General features: G+C 36.9%; 1 protein-coding gene across 5 annotated transcripts in view; it reads left to right on the forward strand.

Moving 5' to 3' along the window:
- The first annotated feature begins 17,504 nt into the window (after positions 1 to 17,504).
- Positions 17,505 to 23,953, forward strand: part of CFAP20DC (CFAP20 domain containing) — a 268,931-nt gene continuing 262,482 nt past the window's right edge. For 4 of the 5 annotated variants that reach the window (XM_081072081.1, XM_081072079.1, XM_081072080.1 and 1 more), the window contains exons 1-2: positions 17,551 to 17,819; positions 20,171 to 20,260. In XM_081072081.1, coding sequence (XP_080928207.1) covers positions 17,799 to 17,819; positions 20,171 to 20,260 — 111 coding nt within the window. In that variant the 5' untranslated portion in view covers positions 17,551 to 17,798. Of the gene's footprint in view, positions 17,820 to 20,170; positions 20,261 to 23,953 lie in introns of all 5 variants that reach the window. The other variant, XM_081072082.1, reaches the window with a different exon arrangement.

Raw genomic sequence — 23,953 nt, forward strand, 5'->3', positions numbered from 1 at the left:
TAATACTATTTCCATTTGTTTCTGATAGTTAAAAGTCTTTAAATAATCTTTCCATATTTAGAAAAACACTTGAAAAGAAAATCCAGAGGCAGTTTCCATTTTAGACTATCTTAATAATCACCTTGATGCAGTTGTAGACTAGCCTAAAGAAACTTCATCAGGGTTCTATTCACATTACAGAAGAATTTGGTACTATATTTGTATAAATTATGATGTTTCCCACTGCATGTTAAAGAAATCTAACTTATGCTGGCTTAAATCAAAATTAAATTTATTATTTCATATAAGAGGAAGTCCAGAGATAGGGCAAGCCCTGATATAGTTGATTCAGTGGCACACTGAGGAAGGTAGGCAGCACCCAGGAAAGGCATATTATCGAGGGCCCTCTTCAGATGTTTCCAGAAAGGATGACAAAAAAGAAGGTGAGCAAAGTGCCATGGAAAAAGTATATACTGAGGAGCTACTCCCAGAAAGCAGAAACAGTGACTAATCAAGGTGTATTCGTCACCCTGAGGGCAAGAGGCCCTTGTGAATTCTGTAGGATATCAGAATATAATGACATAGCTAATGACTGCTATGTCTCCCATTATTCCCCTTTCAGGAATGGGAGTACTTAGTGCAGTTTACTGCTGTTACACATCCCTGTTCCATCTTTGCATATTGGGTGTTTGGAGAATAGATAATTTACCTTTTGTAGTTCAAAGACCTTAGAGTAAGAGGAGTCACATCATGCATTACTTGAACTTTGAACCCAATACTGTGATTAGATGGCACTACTGAGTTGTCTACCTAGGGTATGGAATGAGTATAATTTGCATGTAGAAGGTAAGGAAGTGAATATTTGTGACCAACAGGGTAAATTGTATTTCAAGATACTTGGTGCTTCCTCCTGAGAAAGATTATACATCCCTGTCCACTGACGTCAGGCTCTGCCATACGGTTTCCTTTGGTCAATAAAATATGAGAAGCCAGATATACCACTTCCAAGTAGAAGCTTTAAGAGCCATTGCATGATTCTACTACATTCTTCATTTCCCTTTACCAGGAGACTGGCAGTGTTCCAGGTAGGGCTGCTCCACCAGCATGGGTTCCAGAATGAAGATGACATTAGACTGAGCAACAGTTGACCAATGTAAGAAATGTTACAAGACCAGGAAATAAACCTTTGTTGTTTTAAGCTTCTGAGGTTTGGCGATTGTTTTGTTATGGCAGCATAAATAGCCGCAGCTGACAAAAACGATTACTATTTTACAAGTATTTCTGAACTTCTGACAATTTAAATATATCTAAAGAGGCCATAATATACAAAGGAACACGTTTCCTTAATTAGATTTAATTCCGAAGTCTAACAAATTAGGAAAAGGCTTCTTTTAAGATAAGGCCTGGTTATTCGGCGTTAAGGAAAGATGATATAGGAACATTTGTGACAACATGGATGGATCTTGAGAGTATAATGCTAAGCAAAATAAGTCAGACAGAAAAAGCAGAGAACCCTATGATTTCACTGATATGTGGTATATAAACCAAACACAACAAAAGAACAAGACAAACAAATGAGAAACAAAAACTCATAGACACAGACAATAGTTTAGTGGTTACCAGAAGGTGAGGGGAGTGGGGGGAGGGAGATGAGGGTAAGGGGGATCAAATATATGGTGATGGAAGGAGAACTGACTCTGGGTGGTGAACACACAATGGGATTTATAGATGATGTAATATAGAATTGTACACCTGAAATTATATAATTTCATTAACAATAGTCATCCCAATAAATTTAAAAAAAAAAGATAAGGCCTGGCACATCTCTTATTTGCCAATCTAAATCTACATAAATTAGTATCATCTTTCCTATTTAAATATCTGCAAGGCTTTAAATCTGAATAAATGATGCTATTATTCCAATATTGAACTAGAGATCTTGCAGTTCCCAATGCACACATTTAAAATTTACATTATAATACACAAGCCCTATATACAATACTTATTCATATTTGCATAAGTGTTACCAAATTAAAATAATTTGTTATAAATAAAAAGATGAAATGCATCCTTGGGGTTTCTTATATAGAAATGGTTTTTAATATCATATATTGAACATTTTTTTAATGCACAAAAAATCTTCTAAATTAAAGCCATTCAGTTCTCAGCGTGATGCAACTAAATTCAACTATTTGAGGCAAATAAGAAGACGAGTTACCGATAACAATCTACATTTTGGTTGAATATGGCAAGAAAAGGAAGTAGTTTGTTAGAGCAGTAATAGCATATTTACTGGTATATTCCAACCTGAAGTAAAAATTAAAATGTGCAAATTTTGTGTTTTATTACATTAACATTATTTATGACAATACCTAGATATTCTCACAGATTCCAAAGTTTACTTAAGATTATATGTTATAATTTTAAATAAAATCATGATTCAAAAACTGGTTCTACAGTATTGTTTCCTGGCGAAATAAAGAATAATCTCCTAAACAGTAAACATAAAACAAAGCTGCAGAAATCCCTTTGCAGATTTACATTTTAATGTTCACATTTTAGCCCAAAGGAATTAGAAAGCATATTATTATGAAAAATACAAGGAATGGAAAAAGCCAGAACAAGCCAACCAAAGAGATAAACAAATAGGGCAAAGAAATAGGGAGAGAAAACTTAAAAGCTAAAACAATTCAATAAGTACTAAGTAACTTAATTCTAATCCCATATCAGAAGAGTAGCAGATTCCCTAAGCATTATTACAGAGATTAAATTTTTGTTCTATGAGTTCTATTTTCAATAGAATCGCTTTATTATCTAAATATAGCTATAATTAATTTAAATGTAACTAAGTGTCTTATTCACGATTATCTATTGACAAATTATCTTAAGCAATCTGTCAGGCCAATAGAGAAAGAGTATGACTAGGAAGGCACCAAAGTTCACAGAGGACCTTACCAATGTTTGTGCATATCCAACCATGGGCCCAAGAAAATACTACATAACATCACTCACTTAAACTTCTTGGGATCTTAATTATAAAATATTTTTGAGTAACCCTGCTTTATAATTTTAAATATACAAAATAAAACCAATGGGAGGAGAGGCCCAAGACAAAGGATTAAGTAAAAGCTATGCCTACTGCCTGCCAGGATCACACCAAAATTTCAAATAAATTATAGAACAATCAACCTCAAGAATCATCTGAAGACTAGCTGAACAGAACCCATAAACTAAGGGTGTAAACAAGAGGCCACATCCAGACTGGTAGGAGGGGTGGAGACGTGAAATGGGATGACCCTAACCCACACATCGTATTTGAACATCAGGAGGGAAACCTCAGTGGCAGGGGTTCCCCTGAAGAGGGAGGGGTCCCAGTTACACGCTAGACTCCCCAGCCCAGGGTCCTCTGCCTAAAAGAGGAGTTCCCACATATCTGGCAGTGAAAATCAGTGAGGATTCTGTCTTCCCTTCCTGATGGGGTGGAAGGCAGTTGGAAACCCAGACGACCTCTTATAGAGCAGGCACACGGACTCGCTTGCAGGCATTCACCTGTTTGTAGGAGGAAAAGTGGCAGCTCGAGAGGCCCAGGGACATGCAGGGAAGAACTAAGCTGTGTGGCTTTGGCACAGAAGCTGGAAGGACAGGAGCCATTGTTGTCCCTGTATGGAACATGACACACATGTGGTCTACAGGAGAGTGCCATATTTTCAGTGTAAAGCCCTCCTCCAAAGGGCCAAGTCTGGGATCACATTGGTCTGGAACAATTTGTGCACGTGCGCTGTCTTAGTGATGCCTGGGTCCCAACCACTCCCACCCACTGGGTGCTACACTGCCCAGGAAATTCTTGATTGCTGGGCTTCTGGTTCTGCCCCACAGCCTGTGGATATCTGTTTGTAGTGGGCTTTATACATATATATATGTAGATGGCCAGCAAAAACATGGGAAATATCTGCTGCTAAGTGGTAACCCAAGACCTGTGTTTCTTGGGCAGCTCTTGGGAGCCTGCAGGGCCTGAGACAGTGCAGGCTGGCTCTCAGGGCACTGGGCAAAGTGGTCACAAGCAGAGAACTGACATAAGAACTGAATCTGCATTAACTTTGTAAAAACCACCAGCAATATCTTCGGGACTCCCTGGTACTTCACCTGCCCAGCTAGTATTGCATTGCCAACTCTCAACTCCAGGTCAACCAGCCCATCCTATGTACCTAACAAGGCTCTTTCAGTGGCTGAGCACTAGAAGAATCTAGTGGGTGACATTAGGTCTAGGGGGCCGTGAGCCATTTGCTAAACTGCCTCAGGCCCACTACTGGTGGCAGCCAGCCTTGGTTCACAGTAAGGCCACCCACACATGCCTCCAGGTTCAGCTCATGCAGCAGCCAACCACATATACCTCTGTGGTTTCTACCAGGTAGTTGTGGGCCAGTATCAAGCAGGGCTGAAATTGCCCTGCGTGGGAGCCCTTCCAAAGAGACATCAGAAACAACACACCTAGAAACCAGTTTCAGACCACAACAGAGCACTACCTGGTTAGCCCCACAAGTGGCACACCCAAGGGGTTGTCTCAACAGGGACAAGAGCCCACAAGGGCAAATCCTCCTCAGAGGGGGTCAGCCCACACACAGCGCTCATATGCTGTGGGTATAGCCAATCCTCATGTCAGTCAATTCCACCCATTGACACGTCAAAAGCAATCAAGGTTCAGCTCAACAGGAGAATACACCTGGAATATGCATACAAGAGATCAGGGAGAATGTGCCATTGGACTACACAGGACACATATATTACAATTCCACCCAGCAAAGACTAAGAGACAAAGATCTACCTAATACATAGAAGCAAACATAGAGCAGCAGTAAAAGAAATCTCCAAAAATAGAACTAAATGAAATGGAGGTAATCAACCTACCAAAGACATCATTTAAAACAGTGGTTATAAGACTGCTTAAGGAACTTAGTGAGAATTTCAACAGAGATAGCAAGCATAAAGAAGGACATAGAAACCACACCAAAAAAGTCAGAAATAAAGAATATAACTGAAATGAAGAATACTAGAAAGAATATACAGCAGATTAGATGAAGCAGAGGGTGGATTCAGAGACTTAGAAGACAAAGTAGCAAAAAAGATCCAATTGGAACACCACCAACAACAACAACAAAAAGGAATAAAAACAATGAAGATAGTTTAAGGGACCTGTGGGACAACATAAAGCATAACAAGCTTCACATCATAGAGGTACCAGAAGGAATACAGAGGGAGCAAGTGATTGAGAACCTATTTGAAGAAATAATGACTGAAATGTTCCTAATCTGGTGAAGGAGATAGACATACAAGTCCAGAAATCGCATAGAGTCTGAAACAAGATAAACCCAAATGGCCCACACCAAGACATATCACAGTTAAAATGCCAAAGATTAAAGACAAAGAGAGAATCCTAAAGCAGTAAGAGAAAGACAACTAGTTACTTGCAAGGGAGCTCCCATAAGACTATCAGCTCATTTCTCAATAGAAACTTCGCAGGCCAGAAGGGAGTGGCAGGAAATATTCAAAGTGATGAAAAAAAAAAAGGGCCTACAACCAAGAATACTCTACCAAACAAGGCAATAATTTAAAACTGAAGGAGAGATTAACACCTCCCTAGACAAGAAAAAGCTAAAGGAATTCATTACCACCAAGCCAGTATTAAATAAATGTTAAAAGAACTTCTTTAAACAGAAGGAGAAATCACACAAACAAATGAAGAGAAAAAATATGAATAATAAAATGGCAATAACTATGTACCTATCGATAATCATTTTAAACATAAAGGGATTAATAGCTCCAATCAAAAGACATAGGGTAGTTGAATTAATAAGAAAACAAGACCCATGCATACACTGTCTACAAGAGACCCACCTCAGATCAAAAGACACACACAGACTGAAAGTGTAGGGATGGAAAAAGATATTTCACTCAAATGGAAACAAGAAAAAGGGTGGGTAGCAATACTTATATCAAACAAAATAAACTTTAAAATAAAGACTGTCAGAGACAAAGAAGGACATTACATAGAAATAAAGGGATCAATCCAACAAGAGGTCATAACCCTAGTAATCATCTATGCTCCCAATATAAGAACAACTAAATATATAAAACAAATATTGACCAACATAAAGACAGAGATTAACAGTAACACAATCATAGTAGGGGACTTTAACAATCCACTGACACCAATGGACAGATTTACAAACAGAAAATCAACAGGGAAACAGCAGCCTTAAACAATGCACTAGACCAAATGAATTTAATTGATATTTTTAGTGCATTTCACCCCAAAGCAGCAGAACATACATTCTTTTCCAGTGCACATGGAACATTTTCCAAGATAGACCACGTTAGGCCACAAAACAAATCTCAATAAATTTAAGAATGCAATCATATCAAGTGTCTTTTCTGACCATAGCTGTATGAAACTAGAAATCAATACAAGAAAAAAAAACTGAAAAACACAAAACACATGGATACTAAATAACATGCTACTAAATAATGAATGGGTCAACAATGAGATCAAGGAAGAAATCAAAAGATACCTTGAGACAAATGAAAATGAAAACACAACAACCCTAAATCTGTGGGACACAGCAAAAGCAGTCCTAAGAGGAAAATTCATAGCAATGTAGGCCTACCAAAGGAAACAAGAAAAATCTCAAAACAACCATCTATCTTTATACCTAAGAGAACTGGAAAAAGAACAACAAACAAAGCCCAAAGTGAATACAAGGAAGGAAATAAGAAACGTCAGAATAGAAATAAACAAAATAGAGTGTAAAAAAAAAAAAAAACCAGCACAAAAGATCGATGAAACCAACATCTGTTTTGGGTTTTTTTTAAAAAAAGATAAACAAAATTGACAAAACTTTAACCAGATTCATCAAGAATAGAAGAGACCAGACCCAAATAAATAAAATCAGAAATGAAATAGGAGAAATGAAAACCGATACCAGAGAAATACCGAAAAAAAAATTTAAGAAAATGCTGGAGAAATGGACAAATTCCTAGAAGCATGCAATCTCCCAAGGCTGAATCAAAAAGAAACAGAAAATCTGAACAGACCAATTACTAACAGTGATATTGAATCAGTAATCAACAAGCTCCCATCAAACAAAAGTCTTGGACCCAATGGCTTCACAGGTGAATTTTACCAAACATTCAAAAAAGAATTAACACCTATTCTCCTGAAACTATTCCAAAAAATCCAAGAGGGTGGAAGGCTCCCAAGCTCATTTTACGAGGCCACCATTACCCTGATTCCAAAACCAGAAAAAGACATTACCAAAAAAAATTAAAAAGAAATTATAGGCCAATACCTTTGATGAACAGAGATGCAAATTTCCTCAACCAAATATTAGCAAACAAAATTCAGCAACACGTTAAAAAGATCATACACCACAACCAAGTGGGATTCATTCCTGGTATGCAAGGTTGGTTCAATATCCACAAGTTAATTGAGGTAATACACCATATAAACAAAATAAAAAATAAAAATCATATTGATATATCAATAGATGCAGAAAAAGCCATTGACAAAATCGAGCATCCACTTATGATAAAACTCTCTGCAAAGTGGGAAAAAGAGGAACATATATCAACTTAATAAAGCCCATATGTGACAAACCCACAAGTAATAGCATACACAATTGGGAAAAGCTAAAAGCATTCTCCTTAAAATCAGGAACAAGACAATCATGCCCACTATTACTACTTTTATCAACATAGTTCTGGAAGTCCTAGCCACAGCAATCAGACAAAAAGAAAAAGAAAGAAAAGTCATCTAAATGGGAAAGGAAGACATAAAACTATCATTATTTGTAGATGATATGATACTGTATATAGACAACCCCAAAGATTCCAAAAAATTATTAAAACTGATAAATTTAGTAATGTAGCAGGATACAAAATTAATATTCAGAAAACAGTTGCATTTTAGTATATGTGCTGCCGAAGCGAGCACAAACAGTTGCATTTTATACACCAATAAGGAACAATCAGAAATAGAAATTAAGAAAAAAATCCCAAATATTATTACATCAAAAAATAAAATACCTAAATTTTATTTAACCAAGGAAGTAAAAGACCTGTACTCAGAAAATTATACGACATTGAAGAGAGAAATTAAAGAAGATACAAGTAAACGGAAAAATAAACCATGCTCATGGATAGAAATAATTAATATAATTAAAATGTCCATACTACCCAAATTAATCTATAGATTTAATGCAATCCCTATCAAAATACCTATGGCATTTTTCATAGAACTGGAACAAATAATCCTAAAATTTATATGGAACCATAAAAGACCCCGAATTGCCACAGCAATCCTGAGAAAGAAGAACTAAGCTGAAGGTTTCATGCTACCTGATATGAAATTATACTACACGCCTATAGTAATCAAAACACCATGGTATTGGCATAAAAACAGACACCTATATCAATGAAACAGAATAGAGGGCCCAGAAATAAATCCATCCCTATATGGTCATTTAGTCTATGAGAAAGGAAGCAAGAATTTACACTTGGATAAAGACAGTATATTCAATAAATGGTGCTGGGAAAACTGGACTGATACATGCCAAAGAATGAAACTGGCCCACCTTCTTATGCCATATTCAAGAATAAATTCAAAATGGATGAAAGAAAAGACTTAAATGTAAGACTTGAAGCCATAAAACTCCTAGAAGAAAATATAGGAAGTAAACTCTCAGACATTACCCTTAGTAATATTTTTACCGGTATATCTCCCCAGGCAAGGGAAACAAAAGAAAAACTAAACAAATGGGACTAAAAACTTTTTTCACAGCAAAGGAAACCATCAACAAAACAATAAGACATCATACTGAATGGGAGAAGATATTTACCAATGATACATCTGATAAGAGGTTAATATCCAAAATTTATAAATAACTCATACAACTCAACACCAAAAAAACAAACAACCCAATTAAAAACTGGGCAGAGGACCTGAATAAATATTTCTCCAAAGAGGACATTCACATGGCCAATAGACACATGAAAGGATGCTCAGTATCACTAAAGAAGTTCAAATAAAAACCACAATGAGATATCACCTCACTGTTGTCAGAATGGTTATCTTTAATAAATCAACAAACAACAAGTGTTGGTGAAGGTGTATAGAAAACAGAACCCTTGTGCATTGTTGGTGGCACTGCAAATTGGTGCAGCTACTCCCTCAAAAAATTAAAAATTGAATAACAATTCTACTCCTAGATATTTATCCAAAGAAACCCCAAAAATAATTCAGAAAATATGTACACCCTTATGTTTACTGCAGCGCTATTTACAATAGCCGAATTAGGGAAACAACCCAAATGCCTATTAATACGCATAAACAACAGAATAAAGAAATTGTGGTATATTTATACAATGGATTATTACTTTACCTTAAAAAAGCATGAATTCTTATCAATTTCAACAACATGGATAGACCTAGAGGATATAATGCTAAGTGAAATAAGTCAGGCTGAGAATGACAAAGACCATATGAACTCACTTACATGTAGAATCTAAAGAACAGAATAAATGAACAAACAAAACAGAAATGTACTCATAGATACAGAGAACAAACTGATGGTTGCTAGAGGGGAGACGGGTTATGATGGTGGGTGAGAAAGGTGAAGGGATTATGAAGTACAGATTGGTAGTCACAAAATAGTCACAGAGATGTGAAATACATTATGGGGAATATAGTCAATATGTTGTGAAAAACCGTGGTGTCAGATGGGGGATCACCATAAAATATACAAACGCCTAACCACTGTGCTGTACACCTGAAACTAATATAAAATAATATTGAATGTCAACTATAACTAATGTATAACTAAATGTTTAATTTGGTCATGAGGAAACAATTAGACAAATCCATATTGAGAGATATTCTACAGAACAACTGGCCTGAACTCTCCAAAATGTCAATGTCTTAAAAAAAAACAACCAACCAATTGTTTTAGATTAAAAGAAACTGAAATAACATTACAACAAAATTTAAAGCACGATCCTTAATTGATGCTGTATGGAAAAATAAAATAATTAGGAGAACTGGAGAATTCTGAATATACACTGTATATCAGAATACATTATTGTTCAATAAATTTCTTAAGGGTGATAATGATATTAAGGTATGCTATGCACGTAGCATTATGGTATATAATGGTATGCAGATTATCCTGTTCTTTGGAGATATACATATGCTTTTATGTCATGCATTCAGCAGTAAAGTGCCATGCTGCCTTTACCTTAACTTTAAATAGTTCTGCTAAAATACACACACACACACACACACACACACACACACACACACACACACACACTTACTGCATACCAGTATTCCTCAAGCTGTTTTTAAGGAGCCTTTGTTAGATATTTTCTTCCTAACTAATTCCCCAACTGCCATAAAATTTTAATTGTGGTAAAAAATACATAACATAAAATTTGCCATCTTAAACATTAAGGGTATGGTTCAGTATTGTTAAGATATTCACATTGTTGTGCAATCAATCTCCAGAAGAACAAATTTCCATCTTGTAAAGCAAACCCTATACTTATTAAACAATAACTTTCCATTTCTCCTTCCTCTACCCATTCCCTGGCAACTATCATTCTACTTTTGAATCTATGATTTGACTGCTCTGTATACCTCATATAAGTGGAATCATATAGTATTTGTTTTTTTATGATTGGCTCACCAAGGTTCATCCATTTTGTAGCATGTGTCAGAATTTCCTTCCTTTTTAGGGCTGAACTGTATTCCATTGTCTGTATATGCCACATTTGTTTATCCATTCATCCATCCAACAACACTTAGGTTGCTTCCACCTTTTGACTATTCTGAATAATGCTGCTAAGTACAAAAATGCTGCTGAGATCCTGCTTTCAGTTTTTTGGGATATATACCCAGAAGTAGAATGACTGGATTATATGGTAATTCTATTTTAATTTTTTGAACAACTGCCCTACTGTTTCCATTAACTGCTGCACCATTTTATATTGCCACCAACAATGCAGAGTTTCCAATTTCTCCACATCCTCACCAACACTTGTTATTTGCCATGTTTTTTGTAGTAGCCATCTTAATGGGTATGAGGTGATATTCACTGAGATTTTGATTTGCATGTCCCTAGTGATTAGTGATGTTGAACAAGTTTTCCTGTGCTTATTGGCTATTTGTATACCTTCTTTGGCGAAACGTCTATTCAAGTCCTTTGGCCATTTTTTAACCAGGTTATTTGTTTTTGCTGTTGAGTTATAGAAGTTGTTTGTATATTCTGAATATATATGTTATCAGATATATGATTTGCAAGATTGTGTCCTTTGGTGCACAGTTTTAAATTTTGATCTAGTCTAATTTGTCTTCTTCTTTTTTTAACTTTTGTTGCCTGTGCTTTTAATGTATAAACCAAGAAATAACTGTCAAATCCAACGTCATGAAGATTTTCCCCTATGTTTTCTTCTAAAAGTTTTATAGTCTTAAGTTCTGTGCTTAGGTCTTTGATCTGCTTTTAGTTATTTTTTTCTTATATAGTAACAGGGTCCAACTTAATTCTTTTGTATGTGGATATCTAGTTTTCTATAGGCTTCTTATCACAAATCAACACTAAATGGCTTTAGGTTAGGAACGGTTATGTCAGAAAAGGTTATTAGATATAACTAGTACTAAAATTGGTACAATGTTTCCCCAAAAATAAGACCTAGTCGGACAATCAGCTCTAATGCATCTTTTGGAGCAAAAATTAATATAAGACCCAGTCTTATATTATGTTATATTATATTATGTCATGTCATGTCATATTATATTATACCCATCTTATATTATAGTAAAATAAGACTGGGTCTTATATTAATTTTTGCTCCAAAAGATGCATTAGAGCTGATTATCTGGCTAGGTCTTATTTTTGGAGAAACTATTAAATATCAACTTACTTCATTTAACCTTTTCAAAGAGGCATTCTACAAATATGTTCATTTTTCTAAACCTAAGAGCTTGCTATATAAAACTTTATTTAGGAAAGTATTCATACCTAAATATTCAACTACTAAAAGAGTTTGTTTTTTTCCCTGAGAATATCTTCAAGTAATAGCTGGATTGGATATTTCAAGTTTATTGCATAAATTTTGAAGTATTTTGTCATCTAAAGATACAGGCAAGAAAAAATCCATGTAGACCAGAGGAAAAAAATCTCACAGACCAGAGGGAAAAAAAAGACTATTTGAGAAGAAAATCTACAAACAGTAAAGCCCTCAAAAACTTTCCCCATACCACACCTTCTTAAAAAAAATGGCATCACTGCTCTCAAATCAAAAGTAAAATGGATGATTCAGATATCATTAATTTTTCTCAACTAGCTTAAAGCTATAAAATAGGTACAGTTTTTAATTATTCTATCAACTTGGCATTCTTGCCATTTATGAACTTATTCCATAATGTGCAAAAAGAATAAAATCATTGTCCAACTATTAAACATTTCTAGATTACTGTGTAGCAAAGCAAATTCTGATCATCTAACCAATATCTTTTGTCTTCCCATTATGCTAAATAATCTGATTATAAACTGCAATCAAAATATAAACGACAAGTATATTGTGGCATATACTGTACATTCTATTTCTTGTTAAATTGATAATCATATCATCTAACTTGAATGATTACATTGGCATACAAAGGCTCCACCACCTTTTAAAATTATTTTCAGTCTATGCTATTTTAAATGCCATCCAATATCCTTTAATAATATTAATACGCCACCAAATTACTTTCTTTGTAGAACAAAGACAAGCACTTTAAAGCTTGTAAAGTGACTAATTATTAATGTTGTCAAATAAAGTTAAGCAATTTAATTCAATTACTGAATGTACTGACTTCTTTAAAAACTGTACCAATTAGAGAAACTATTTCACTGCCTTTTATAATGTACATAAATAACTTGGCTTAAGCAAAGTTGTTTGGGCAGGCTGCCTCTTTTTTGTGGGGTGGGGGTCTGAATTCTGGTAGCCATACTTGAAGTCATAGTCAAATCTAAGTTTCTGGTCATAGCTTACGTTCATCCAAATCAAACAAAAGCATTTGGTATTATAAAATTGAATCTCTTTCTACCTCTGGTTCTAAGTTCATATTGTTAAAGTGGTGCACATTCTTATTTTGCTTTGTAGCCACCACTGCCAGTGTTAAGAGTAGTTTTCACCATAGACAAAACAACTTTGATCTGAGCTGGGGAGCGTGTAGAATTATCCATTGCCTGGAAGGTCCTACACCAAACTGGCTAAACAACTATAAGTCTCCTGAACTTGTTAGGAGTTAAGAGGGTTAGGAAGTGACCCAACACTTGAACAGTTGGGCCTTAAACAATTACTTTCTCTCAAGGAAATGAGGTGTTAAAAGTAAATGACACTGGCTCTTTCCAACCTTAAATTGAATAAACAGGTGATGAAAAACAAAAACACGTGAATAATACTTACTGATACACTGTGATTAATCATTTCAACTCTGTAACTAGTTTTTTTATCAACAAATTGAAGTTATTAATTCACCCTTTTACCTTAATGTGTTTTCAATTGCTTTCTTCTTGCTTTCTCAACACCAAAGCCTATGACTGTCTTTTAAGAATATATTCATCCTTCACCTCCTTCCTCACTCATTCATTTATTCATTCAGTTACTATTTTATACCAGGTACAAGGTTGAACTAGTTACTACAGTAAATGCAAAACAGACATGGTCCCTGCTCTCTTGAAATTTACAGTGTAATAGAGATAGACAATATTACAAACACATAAAAAATTTCAATTTTTATTTCAATAATGCTAAGTACTAAGATGCTGTGAGAACCTCTAAGTAGGGGGATCTGATCAAGTCAGGGAGACAAGAGAAGGCATCTGTGAGAAAGGGACCCTTGATCTAAACTCTATATTTACAGGACAAGGAAGCCTTAACCAAAGAAAAAAAGGAGCAAAAGTAATCCACGAGGGAGAACAACACAAAGGCCCTACAGTGAAAGTGAACATGTTGAACATGAAGAACTGAAAGAAAACTCGATGTGACTGAAATGAAGGGGGCTACATGATGTACAATGAAACTGGAGCGGAAGACAGGATCTATAGTCACCAGGGTGGGTCAGAAGCAAGGGACTAACATGACTGGATTTCTGTTCTATGAATATGACACTGTCTGCAATGTGGAGATCGATTTGAAAGGGGGCCAAAGTGGTGTGTAAATTAGGAGGCTAGTAGAGTAGCTTAGGGAAGGGAAATCATAGGTTAATCAGAGTACATACAGGTATACCTAGTTTTATTGCACTTCACAGATACTGCACTTTTTTATAAATTGAAGGCAAGACCCTCCACAGGCAAATATCATTTTACTGTGGTGGTCTGGAACCCAAAATCACAATATCTGAGGTACGCCCATATAGACTACAGTGGAGGAAAGGTAGATCGATTGTAGAGGTATCTAGATAAAATGAATAGCTAAACCTATGATGAAATGGGCACGGGGAATGTTTTAGTGATCTGTTGTGTAAAAAAGTACCTTAAAACTTAGCAGTTTACAATACATATAATTTCTGTAGACCGGGAATCAGGGTCCGATTTAGCTGGGTGTCACTGACACAGGCTCAGTCATAGGCTGCAATCTAGGTGTTGACCAGGTATGCAGTCACTTCACGCTGACCAAGGAAGGATTCTCTTCCAAGTCCACTCACGTGGCTGCTAGCAGGCCTCCAGTCCTCATTAACTGTTGGTCAGAGACATTAGTTCCTTGCCATGTAAACCTGTCCAAGGGGCTACTCACAACACAGCAACTTGCTTTGTCTGAAGTGAGGACAGAGAAGGGAAGGCGAACCAGAGCAAGGGAGTGAAAGAAAGCAAAGAAGAAAAATCACAGTCTTTTTGTAACCTAATCTTGGAAATGACATTTCAGTACTTTTGCCATTTTGTATTCATTAGAAGGGAGTCACTAGGTCCAGTCCACATACAAAGGGAGAAGATTACACAGAGGGCACGCATACCAGCAGGTGGAGATCACTGCAGACCATTTTAGAAGCTGCCCACCACGGGGAGTGAGAAAGAGGAGGCACTGTGGTATTAGTGACATTGAGAAGGATGGAAAAGGCCCAGGTTTGGAGAAGTTTTGTTTTGGATGCTGAGTTTAAAAGGACAAGGTGCCTTTAATTCAAACAAAAAATATGTATTTATAAAATACCTACTATGTGCCAGGCACTACTCTAGAAGATAAAGTACAATGAACATAGAAAAAGTCCTTACCTTCATGGAATTTACCTTCTAATAGCTAAAGACAGATGATAAACAAACAAACAAATAAGTAATAAATTCAGATAATGATAAGGGGTAGAAAGAAAATAACAGGACAAAGTTGTAGGTTTCTCTTCAGAAATGATTTCAAAACACCCCTTTCAGAGACCAAGTAGATTGTTAAAAGCCTTAAGATGTCTCCTAGATCCTCCTGCACTCTCATTGTACTGTTTACCACCTTATAGCATTTATCAAAAACTGCTTTGTATTATAGTGCAAGTGAGCCTTTGTGTTAGGCCAAAAAAATGTCGTGCCCCACCCCCAAAAGATATCTATATCTACCCCTGGAATGTGCAAATATTACCCTGTTTGAAAAAAAGTGTCTTTGCAGGTATTTCTAAGTTAAGGATCTTGCAATATCGATTACCTTGAATTATCCACGTGGGCCCTAAATGCCATCACAATTGTCCTTAAAAAGGACACACAGACTAGAAGACACAAACAGAGAAGAGGCAGCATGACCAAGTCAAGGAGAGATGCAGCCACAAGTCAAGGAAGGCTGACAGCCACCAGAAGCTGGAAGACACAAAGGGCAAATTCACCTCTAAAGCCTCCAAAAGGAATGCTGCCCTGCTGACATCTTGATTTTGGACTTCTGATCTCAACTGTGAATGAACTTGTTTTTTAAGCCTCCCAGTTTGTGGTAATGTTACAACAGCCACAGGAAACTAGTATACTCTTCCAATGTTATTCCCTAGCATTGGATTCACGGTATTTATCACAAGTTGCAATTACTTATTTATTGTTTCTCACCCCATTAATGGAAGCACCAAGAAGATGGGGGCCTTCCCTCTGAACCTAGCTCTTAGCATAGTGTCTAGAATATATTGCAATCCTAGGAATTATCTGTAAAATGAATGGATAAATGTCCCCAATTAGATAACAAATCTTGTACGACAGAGACCATGTCTATTGACCATAATTCCCAAAGATCCCCACCACAAAACCTAAACAAAAACTGTTGAACTAGGTTTGAATTATAGAAATAAGGAAGTCTGGATTCTAGATATTATACTGCAATTTACATTTATGTGATATCCCCACCTTTATTTTGTACACATCTAGTATTAGACTTAGTGTGTTTGAGTTTGTTTCTTATCTGCTCTTCTTAGCCCTGATAAGGAGCAAGTACAGATAGCATTCATTTTTCTCACCCTGTACAGGATCCACAGTGCTTAGCATATTGTAGGGACAACAAATATTCGAGACTTTGTGGTGAATTATAGTGATAACAGGCTCAGCCGTAACCTCAAGTCAACACTGCATCCTTGAGTGAAACCAAATTAACCCTGAACCTGAATATTCTCAACTACCCCTTGCCTCACGTGGTTGTGAACCTGTGACCACTTAGCCTATAGTGGCTGCATGAGTGGTACCTGATTATTAACCCTTTGCCTCTGACCTAACTCAACCTAAGTGCATCGGACAAGAGCTCCAAACCAGCTCCATCACCTATTGGCCATGTGATCTTAGACAAACTTCTTTACCTCTCTGAGCCACAATTCCTCAGGCAAAAACTGACAATACCTACTTTATAAGAGTAGTTCTGCACTGCAACTAAATGAAATAACCAAATAGTTAAACTTAGAGAGCCTGTCTCAATAATGTACGCAATTATTTGGAGCAAAAACACTTGGCTTTTTAACATGTGCAGTGATCTGGAATAACTATTCCCACCTCCCCGGGCAAAGAAAGGGGCTAGCAGACCCTATTACTGTTTCAATGAGCCCAAGTTGGGGAAACTTTTAACCAAAGGCCACATGACTCCATGACTCTTTCCTTCAGCAACCTACCAGTTATCAGTGTTTACAACGAAGAGAGACCAAGTCGACGTGACACGTTTTCTAGAAGCGTCCAGCACCGTGGTAGCTTTTAAACACGGCTAAATTTAAGCTTTATCGCAGACACAGGTCACGACCTAAGGAGGGCGCGCATCAGAGATTGCGCTGTCCAAGGTCTCTCAGCGATTCCCTCGGTTGCTTGGGTAACGTGACGTCACCGCGTAGCCTCACGTGCACGTTGGCGAGAAGCCCGTGAGGCGCAACACGCAGGCGCCTGGCAACACGCAGAGCCAATGGGCGCGGCCGGAATGTTGGCGCCGCTCAGCCCCGCCCTTTTCCGATCGGATCTGGGGGCGGTGCAGGGAGGGGCGGGAACGAGCGCGCCTTTCCTGGGCAATCGGGCGGTTGTCGGTAGCTGTGTGGGTGGGTGCTCGGTCACGTAGGTTACGCACACAATCACTCCCCAGGGTTTGCCCGGAGCCTGTCCAGGCCGCTCCGCGCTCCCGCACCCCGGCACCATGATGGCAGGGGTCGCGATGGAGCTGAACAGGGGCTGAGAAGAGCCTGACCCAGTGGGAGCCAAGCACCAAACCCTTCCCCGCCCGCCGATTTCCATCCGCCAGGGTCAGGCTGCTCGCTGGAAGCCCTGAACTCCGTGCTCCTAAGCCCCGGGCCCCCTGCGGGAATGTTCAAAAATGAGTACCAGGTAACCGAAAACGGCTCTCCAACCTGTCTGTAGCTTTCCCCTCCTAGATGACGTAGCTCGTGTCCGGGGTGAGGACAAAGCGTCCCCCATCCCCCCATAATACGGTCTTTTTTTCGGGGCAAGAAGGAATTAATGGATGAGTGGTTTTGACCCAAAAAGAAAAAAAAAAAAAAAAGAAGGAAGCAACTAACGTCTGGGCGTATGATCTGACTCTGCTCAGTCTCCAGCTCAGTGCTTCTCCAGGTGTATGATGGATTGTGTGACATTCTGATTCAAATGAAGCTCTTAAACCCCAACCAGACTTCTGAATCAGAACCTTCAGGGCAGGGCCCGCAAGTCTCGCTTTAACAGGCGCCTTGGGTACTCACCTGCTGACGCACACCTGTGTGTCAGACGCTGTTTAGAAGAGAGTGACTACGGGAATTCCTGAGCGGGTTAAACAAAGAAAGAAAAGACGCACTTTGACTATATGCTATTTTATTTTCCCCAAAACTCTGGGGGTTGGTGATTCTCAAACACTGGAGTATATTAGGATCACTTGGGGTGCTTGTAATAAATGCACATTTCCTGATCCTCACTCCAGATCTCGTGAATCAGAATCTATGTAGACGGGGCTAGTTAATTTACCTTTATAACAACTTCCCATAGTTCTTACTGATGCAGGTGGTCCAAAGATCACACCGGGGAAACTGGGTATCCTTCCCTCACCTTGAGTATCCTAGAGTGTCTCCATGCATGACCTGCTTTCCTCACTTCACGGGGCATCTCCCTTCCTGCTTTTCCTGTGCCCTAATCGCCTGCCCTCCCCTCCCTGCCTCTACCTGAGTTTACAGTCTGGTGTCCATCCTAGTCCTGCTGTTAGGATGAACAACTTTGGCCCTGTGCCAGAACACTCCTCCACTGGTCTCCAACTCTTCATTGCTTCTACCTTTTCACCAAACACTACCTGCTTTCTTATGAGTGTTCCGATAGTATTCTTTAGCTCTTTTTCTTCTATTCGAATTGTTAGAACAATTTCAGAGAATTTCTCTTAATATAGGTAAAATATATTGTTGTAAAAAAGCAAACACCTATTGTAGGCAACTTGGAAAACAGGAGGCAGCAAAAAGAAATGGAGAGGGGCAGTTTTCTATCTCACCGTGTATGAGGATATTTCTTTAAAACAAAAAAAAAAAAGCTGCCTTAAATTTAAAATTCATAGTGAAATACGACCTGACCTCAGAAGCTATAGTAATTCTATCCCACACAGTTTGCACATAATACTGCATAAGGAAGAAGAAATTAAATGTCTTCAAGTCATTACATGTTAAAACTCTGAAGCAAAAATATCTTTACATTATTGAGAAAAATTAGAAGTGGAAATTCTTCACAAAAATCAGACAGATTTGCTCATGCGCTGCTTCTAATTCAAACAGGCCATTAAAGAAAACCATATTTAGTCTTAATTTCAGATTCTTAATTTCTTGCATAAACTCTTCCTCAGAGATAATCATCTTGTTTAATTCCCTTATAATTAAAGCTTCTGGACATTCACTAATGTGTTTAGTGTTTTTATATAAGCGTGTCCTTCCATGTTTTTCTCAGGTTTATGATAGGAAACACGTAGCTTCTCTATAGATATGATTCCCTATTTTTCTTATACAGATTTTACAGATTTCTAAATTAATTTGTATTAAATACATAAAAAGATCTTATAGGAATGCTCAAAATAAGAATCATTATTTCCTCCCTCCCAAACTTTTTTATTGACTAGTATTAAACTATTTGCCCTTTTTTGAATAATCATTGCTGGCACTATTGAGCTGTCGCTATATGTGAGACATTATGTGAGATATTATGCTTGGTGGTTTATGTTTGTTGTCCTGTTTAATTCAACAACCCATTTTACAGATGAAGAATCAAGAGATTAAGTAACTCCAAAGTCAAATAGTTAATAAATGGCAAAGCTGGCATTAGAGTTCAGGTCAGTATGACTAAAAAGCTTGCAGCCAGAGATAATTATCAGAATTTATTAGTCTGGGTTGAATTGAATGTTTTGTAAGCATGATCTATGTGTCAAATAAATGAACTTCACACTGAGAGAGTGCAGTGTTTATATGGCACAATTTGTTTAATGTTTTCCATGCTTTAAAAAAAAAATTCCTTTAATCAGTAATTCAAGGTGACCCAGATCAACACTACTGTGGCTCAGATATAATCAAGGGATAACACAGGAATAATAACAGTGATAGTGATTCTTCCCAGATATATTTAACTGACAGATGCCTGGAACCGTGGTTACAGATTATGTGGGTGGTGGTTATTTTCTTAGCATTGTCTTTCACTTTAAATATTTTATTTTTGTTTTCTAGGGAGGTGCATTTGTTGAAATCTTTAGTGCTCAGGGAAAAAATCCTGGAGCAAAATGGAAGATTCTTGGCAGTCCATCTGTGATTTGGAAAGTAAGTGTTAGAAATTAGAGCCACCTAAGTTCTGGAAAGAAATGAGAGTGACGGTTATAACAAAACGGACTTGGTCAGATTTCTGTTCATTCACCCCAAAATCCTTTCCTGAAATTGTTGGCTGCGGTCCTCCCAGACACCATTCCTCAATTGTTTAAGACTTTGGCATGCGGCTCACAGCCCTCTGGACACCAAGTCCTACTATTGTTTTATTGTTTTAGGTGACTTAAGTATCTATGAGGAAAATCTCTCCAAACTCTTAGCTTTTCAGTTTCTTGATTTCTTCATCTCTGATGACCTCTTCTACTATACTTTACCACCCATTCCCACTGTCACACCCTGTACTTTATCACCACAAACTGCAGGACCTCTAAAATTACTAATTGAGACATTGAGATATCCCTCTCTGACCCCAATCTTCAATTCTTAACTGCTTACCCAGTTACTCACACTACATTTGTTCTTCGACCTAATTGAGACCCTTAGTCCATTGGCCATTCTAGTTTCCACTGTGTTTAGTTTATTTATGTGTGTATTGTCTCTGTCTTCACTACCTCTTCTATCCAGCATGGAATCCATAGTGTATAACTTCAGTCCCTTCTTGGACAAGATCTAGAATTCACTTGTTCCTTGTCCTTTCATCATGACTGCCTAGCAAATGCCAGCCCTTTCTGAATCCCCACTTATCTATCATCTATCTATCTATCTATCTATCTATCTATCTATCTATCTATCTATCATGTGCTTGCATCTGGGCTTCTCAGTATCTTTGAAGAAAATTTCTATAGCTTCTCAGATTGATAATACTGTATATTCCACTGGAATAAGCCCAGAAAGTTCTCCTGCTGTGTTCTTTTTGTTTGTTTCAGGGCTAACTTTTTTTTATTGTTTTGTTTTGTTTTTGTTTTTTTTTAGTTTCAGGTGTACAAAACATGATAGACATTTACATACCTCACAAACTGATAGCTCCCCAAGTCTACTACCCCTCTGACATTGCACATAGCTATTACAATACCATTGACTATATTCCCTATGATGTACTTTACATCCCGTGAATATATATATGTGTGTGTATATATATGTATACTCATATGTATATATATTTACTTACAGTTGACATTCAGTATTATTTTATATTACTTTCAGGTGTACAGCGTAGTGGTTAGGCATTTATATAATGTATGAAGTGATCCTCCCGATAAGTCAAATACTCATCTGACACCCTACATAGTCTTTACAACATTACCTAATCCCTTTTCTTCACCTTTCTCCCCCATCCCCTTAACCCTCTCCCATCTAACAACTCTGTTTTATTTGTTCATTTATTCTGTTCTTTAGATTCTACGTATAAGTGAGATCATACGATCTTTGTCTTTCTCAGTCTGACTTATTTCACTTAGCATAATATCTTCTAGGTCCATCCATGTTGTCACAAATGGTAAGACCTCATTCTTTTTTATGGCAGGTTAATACTCCATTGTATAAATGTACCATAGTTTCTTTATCTAATCATCTATTACTCAGCATTTGGATTTCCTTATAGTGACTATTGTGAATAGTACTGCAGTAAACAGTGGTGCATATATTTTTTTGAATTAGTGTTTTGGATTTCTTTGGATAAATTCCCAGGAATGGAATTGCTGCGTCATAATTGCTGCGTCATAGTTCTATTTTCAATTTTTTTGAGGAACCTCCATACTGTTTTCCATAGTGGCTGCACCAATTTGCAATGCCACCAACAGTGTACAAGGGTTTCCTTTTCTCTATATTCTCGCCAGCATTTGTTGCTTGTTGATTTAATGAAGATAACCATTCTGACAAGATTGAGCTGATATCTCATTGTGGTTTTTATTTATATTTCTCTGATGATTAATGATATTGAGCATCTTTTTGTATGTCTATTGGCCATGTGTACGTCCTCTTTGGGGAAATGTCTATTCAAGTCCTCTGCCCATCTTTTAATTGGATTGTTTGTTTTTTGGGTGTTAAGTTGTGTAAGTTTTTTTATAAATTTTGGATATGAACCCCTTATCAGATGTATCATTGGCATATCTTCTTCCATTCAGTAGAATGTCTTTTTGTTTTGTTGATGATTTCCTTGGCTGTGAAAAAACTTTTTAGTTTATGTTAGTTCCATTTGTTTATACTTTGTTTCACTTGCCCGAGGAGATATATTACCATGTTTCCCCGAAAATAAGACCTAACCGGAAAATAAGCCCTAGCATGATTATTCAGGATGACGTGCCCTGAACATAAGCCCTAATGCGTCTTTTGGAGCAAAAATTAATATAAGACCCGGTCTTATTTTCGGAGAAACACAGTAGAAAAAATGTCCCTAAGGGTAATGTCTGAGTTTTACTTCCTATATTTTCTTCTAGGAGTTTTATGGTTTTGGTCTTACATTTAAGTCTTTAATCCATTTTGAGTTTATTCTTATATATGGTGTAAGAAGGTGGGCCAGTTTCATTTTTTTGCATGTATCTGTCCAGTTGTCCTAGCACCACTTATTAAATAGACTGTCTTTACCCCCAAATAAAGCCTTGCTTCCTTTGTCATAGATTAAATGACCATATAGTGAGGGATTTATTTCTGGGCTTTATTCTGTTTAGTTGATCTATGTGTCTGTTTTTATGACAATATCATGCTGTTTTTATTGCTATAGCCTTGTTGTATAATTTGATATTGGGTAGCGTGATACCTCTAGCTTAGTTCTTCTCAGGATTGGCATGGCAATTTGGTGTCTTTTATGGTTCCATATAAATTTTAGGATTATTTGTTCTAGTTCTGTGAAAAACGCCATTGGTATTTTGATAGGTATTGTGTTGAGTCTATATATTGCTTTGGGTAATATGGACATTTTAACTATTAATATGTTAATTCTTCCTATCCATGAGCATGGTATATATTTCCATTTATTTGTATCTTTTAAAATTTCTCTCTTCAATGTCTTATAATTTCCTGTGTACAGGTGTTTTACTTCCTTGGTTAAATTTACTCCTAAGTATTTTATTTTTAGATGCAATTGTAAATGGTATTGTTTTCTTAATATCTCTTTCTGGTAGTTTGTTATTGGTATGTAAGTATGCAGCCAATTTCTGAATATTAATTTTGTATTTTGCTACTTTACTATATTCATTTATCAGTCCTAATAGTTTTTTTTGGTATAATCTTTGGGGTTCTTTATATATAGTATCATGTCACTTCAAATAATGACAATTTACTTTTTTCCCATTTGGATGCCTTTTACATCTTTTTTCTTTTTTCTTTTTTTTATGTGATTGCTGTTGCTAGAACTTCCAGTATTATGTTGAATAAAAGTGGTGAAAATGGGCATCCTAATCTTATTCCTGATCTTAAGGGGAATTCTTGTAGCTTTTCCCCATTGAGTATGATGTTAGCTGTGGGTTTGTTATATCTGACCTTTATTATGGTGAGTTATGTTCCCTCTATTCCCACTTTGTTGACAGTTTTTGTTATAAATGAATGCTGGATATTGTTGAATGCTTTCTCTACAGCTATTGATACGACCATATGATTTTTATTTTTCATTTTGTTTATGTGGTGTATCATGTTAATTAATTTGCAGATATTGAACCAACCTTGCATACCAGGAAAGGATCCCACTTGATGGTGGTGTATGATCTTTTTAATATGTTGCTGAGTTCAGTTTGCTAATATTTTGTTGTGGATTTT

The sequence above is a fragment of the Rhinolophus hipposideros genome (assembly GCF_964194185.1).
Source record: "Rhinolophus hipposideros genome assembly, chromosome: 14".
NCBI classification, from domain to species: Eukaryota; Metazoa; Chordata; class Mammalia; order Chiroptera; family Rhinolophidae; genus Rhinolophus; species Rhinolophus hipposideros.